Genomic DNA, 2976 nt, shown 5'->3' on the forward strand with positions numbered 1-2976 from the left:
TTCAGTGCCATTGTCGTGTGAAATGGCAGTTGATGACCAAGATCACTGAAGTTAAGTCACTCCTCGATGAGGTCGATGATGGAATGGAGGGAATTGAGGTAGGTTGCGTCACTGGACTCCAGTGACTGGAGCACCTCCCTAGCATCAAATCAATGATGATTGCTCAACTTTATCGTGAAGATCGAACAGTCCAAAGCTCTCTTCTGCGTTTTCCGGATCTTGTTTGTTGTCCTTCAGAAATTACTTTCATTCGACGTCACGACGCAGCCTACGTCATCAAGGAGTTCTGCAGCAGTAGAAGTTAAGAAGTTCTCCCTCAGTCAAATGCTGCATTGCCAAGAGACGAGCCATCCCTTCACTCGCGATGTCGCTGTCACCTGTGAGAATTCAGACGAGCTGCGTTTGGATGTGGATCGGATGAGAACTGAGCTGGAAGAGCTCCGCGTCTCCGTACGGAAAGGTGACGCTCTGGATCGAGGTGTCGGCGATTCCCTGATATCGACTAGGGATGAGTCCACTGCAATGACTGCGCGGAGCAGCGGACACTTGTCAAATGGTAGGTGTCGGCTTGTGCCGAAGATTGCCCTGGGAACCATCGAGGGAGTGATTGACGATGCGGGCCTGGCTGATAGGGTTTTCACTGAGAGCACATCGACCATCACGAACGGCACGAGCGTTTATGATGAAGCATCTCGTGATGCGGGGAGAAGGAGAGATGTTGTTGGGAGTAGCGATGAGCATTGGCAGCTTTTGATGAGGTCGGCGGAAGCCTCAAGGAGAATCTTGCGCAACCGGGCGATCGCAGCTAGCCGGAACCAGCCCCTCATTCTTGATAGTGATGGAGCCCGAAAATACTCGGTCCCTCTCCCGCAGTCTTGCGCTATGCGCACTGGCCTAGGGGTGGGCATCACAGCGGCGGATGTAGGCGTACCCGAAGATGATCGGACCTCTCGATCGGAACGTAGCATGTTACCGAGGAGACCACTTGGAAATACTCGGTATCATAGCATTGATTTCGCCGAGTCGGCTGAAGCGAGAACTGAATCGCTCAGAACGTGGCTCTTCGGGACCTGACATGAAATGCTCATCTGTATCAAGGTGGTGCATAGTACTTCCCACCGTTTTTCTATCCGTTATTCGAACGGAGTTCGTTTGTGTGACACTTTTAGGTTGGTTCATGCTTCATCCGTGGCTCGTGTGATATACCAGGTGACACGTGTATAATTAATGTCCGATCTGTGTGGTTATTATACTCGAGTTTACGATATGTCTGAGGATGCTCGCCGCAGAGTTTTCATTTTCATGGCTCAGACTGGGAGTGCCCCGAAACGCCTTGCAGTTCTGTTATCCGGCAGCGGCAGTACCCTCCAAAATCTCATAGACCGAATTAAGAGGTGGCATTCTAGCTGCTTTCCCGTTTAAGGGTTCAACTACTCCGACGCTTCTCCCGCGTGATGGAATCGTTCCAAGAATGTATCTTCTCGAAAGCGAGCGATCCGAAAAGTGTATTCGAAGCGTGTGAGGCTCAACAGCCTGTAACTCTCATACCAGCGTCTCACGATGCCCTCTAAAATGAAGCTAATCTCCGGAGATCTGATGATCTCTCTTCAGTGGCGGACTTCGGGGTGCTGAGATCGGTGTGGTATTATCATCACGTATCGATGCGGGAGGTCTACAGAGAGCTAGAAATCACGGCATACCAACAGTTGTGGTGGAGTCGAAGAACTATCGTAAACAAATTCCTGATCTCCCCGTCACTCTGCAAGAGATCCTCTGTTTCATCAGGTATTCAGGCATTCAGTGCTTCTAGTAGTAGTAGGAAGACTACACCTGATTGGGAGGCAATGTCTCGGGCGGTGACTGAGGCCCTGATGCCGTTCAAACCGGACATACTCATTCTGGCTGGCTTCATGTGCTTATATCATCTGCCACCAGAGTGGAGGGAGGGCAAATGCTTGAACGTGAGTTTTCTCGTTTGGCTTCATCTCAGACTTTTTTCTGCTGCTCATCGGTTCACATGTGGCCACAATTGTTGGATGAGTATATATGTTCACTGTTCCCAGCAGAGCTCAGGAACTCTTTCACTAATTATCGAGGTTTATGTACGAATTCGGGTAGAAATGTACAGAAATGACTTAGAACCTCCCCCCCCCGAAATTCCGCATTTCAGATTGTCACCAACACATTTAGTTTGCCATGTGCATATTTTCCAACACAACAAGTGTCTTTACGAAGTACTACAAGTATATACGTGCTCCACTAGATACACCCATCGCTCATACCAGCGTTCAGTGGCGAGGGTATGTATGGCAATCTCGTCCACCAAGCAGTGGTTAAGCGCGGCGTTAAAGTCACTGGATGCACAGTTCATTTCGTCACCAATGAATACGATGCTGGTCCTATCATACTGCAGAAGGTAAGTCCTGTTAACCGCTGCTCGAGGATGTAGCACCTTTCAAATGTGTCGCTCGCATCGGGTGTTTCGACCTGTACACTTGTGAGCTACTGTTCGTACGATTTGCGCTCTTCACATTCTCGTTGAGAATCTGCCTCCCGCTCAGGTCTGCGAAATTTCATCTGGGGATAGCTGGGAGGCCGTTCGCGATAAGGTGGCTGTTGCGGAACGAGAAGCATACCCCGCGGCGATCCAACTTCTCGTTGATGGATGTCTGAGAGTTGTAGACGGCATCGTTGAGATTATTGAGGCCCCATAGCAGCCAGTGATCGAGCATGTTTCTACCTATTTGAACCTGCGTGAAGTTGTTAAGCAGATTGTGTGTTGTAGAGAGAACGCATTCAATGTATCACATGGTACCTAGTGGACCTCATCCTGAACATCATCTTCTTTTGTGATGAAAACCGTGAGCAGCACGCTAGCTACGGCTGAGATACTGTCGCATTTGTTATCTCAGCATCCTAGTACTCGGTTATCGGTGAGCTTTCTTCAAAGAGGCGAACGGTGAGTTATACTTGTGC

General features: G+C 49.5%; 1 protein-coding gene across 1 annotated transcript; it reads left to right on the top strand.

Annotated features, from left to right (window-relative positions):
* Positions 1–1302: 1302 nt before the first annotated feature.
* Pmar_PMAR023137 (Phosphoribosylglycinamide formyltransferase, putative) lies at positions 1303–2714 on the top strand (the record flags this gene model as incomplete). The annotated part of the gene is made up of 5 exons (XM_002773134.1): positions 1303–1394; positions 1612–1785; positions 1820–1961; positions 2264–2416; positions 2562–2714. 5 exons carry the CDS (start codon positions 1303–1305, stop codon positions 2712–2714), a joined length of 714 nt encoding a protein of 237 aa, XP_002773180.1.
* Positions 2715–2976: the final 262 nt, after the last annotated feature.

Source organism: Perkinsus marinus (genome assembly GCF_000006405.1).
Source record: "Perkinsus marinus ATCC 50983 genomic scaffold scf_1104296959304, whole genome shotgun sequence".
NCBI lineage: Eukaryota > Perkinsozoa > Perkinsida > Perkinsidae > Perkinsus > Perkinsus marinus.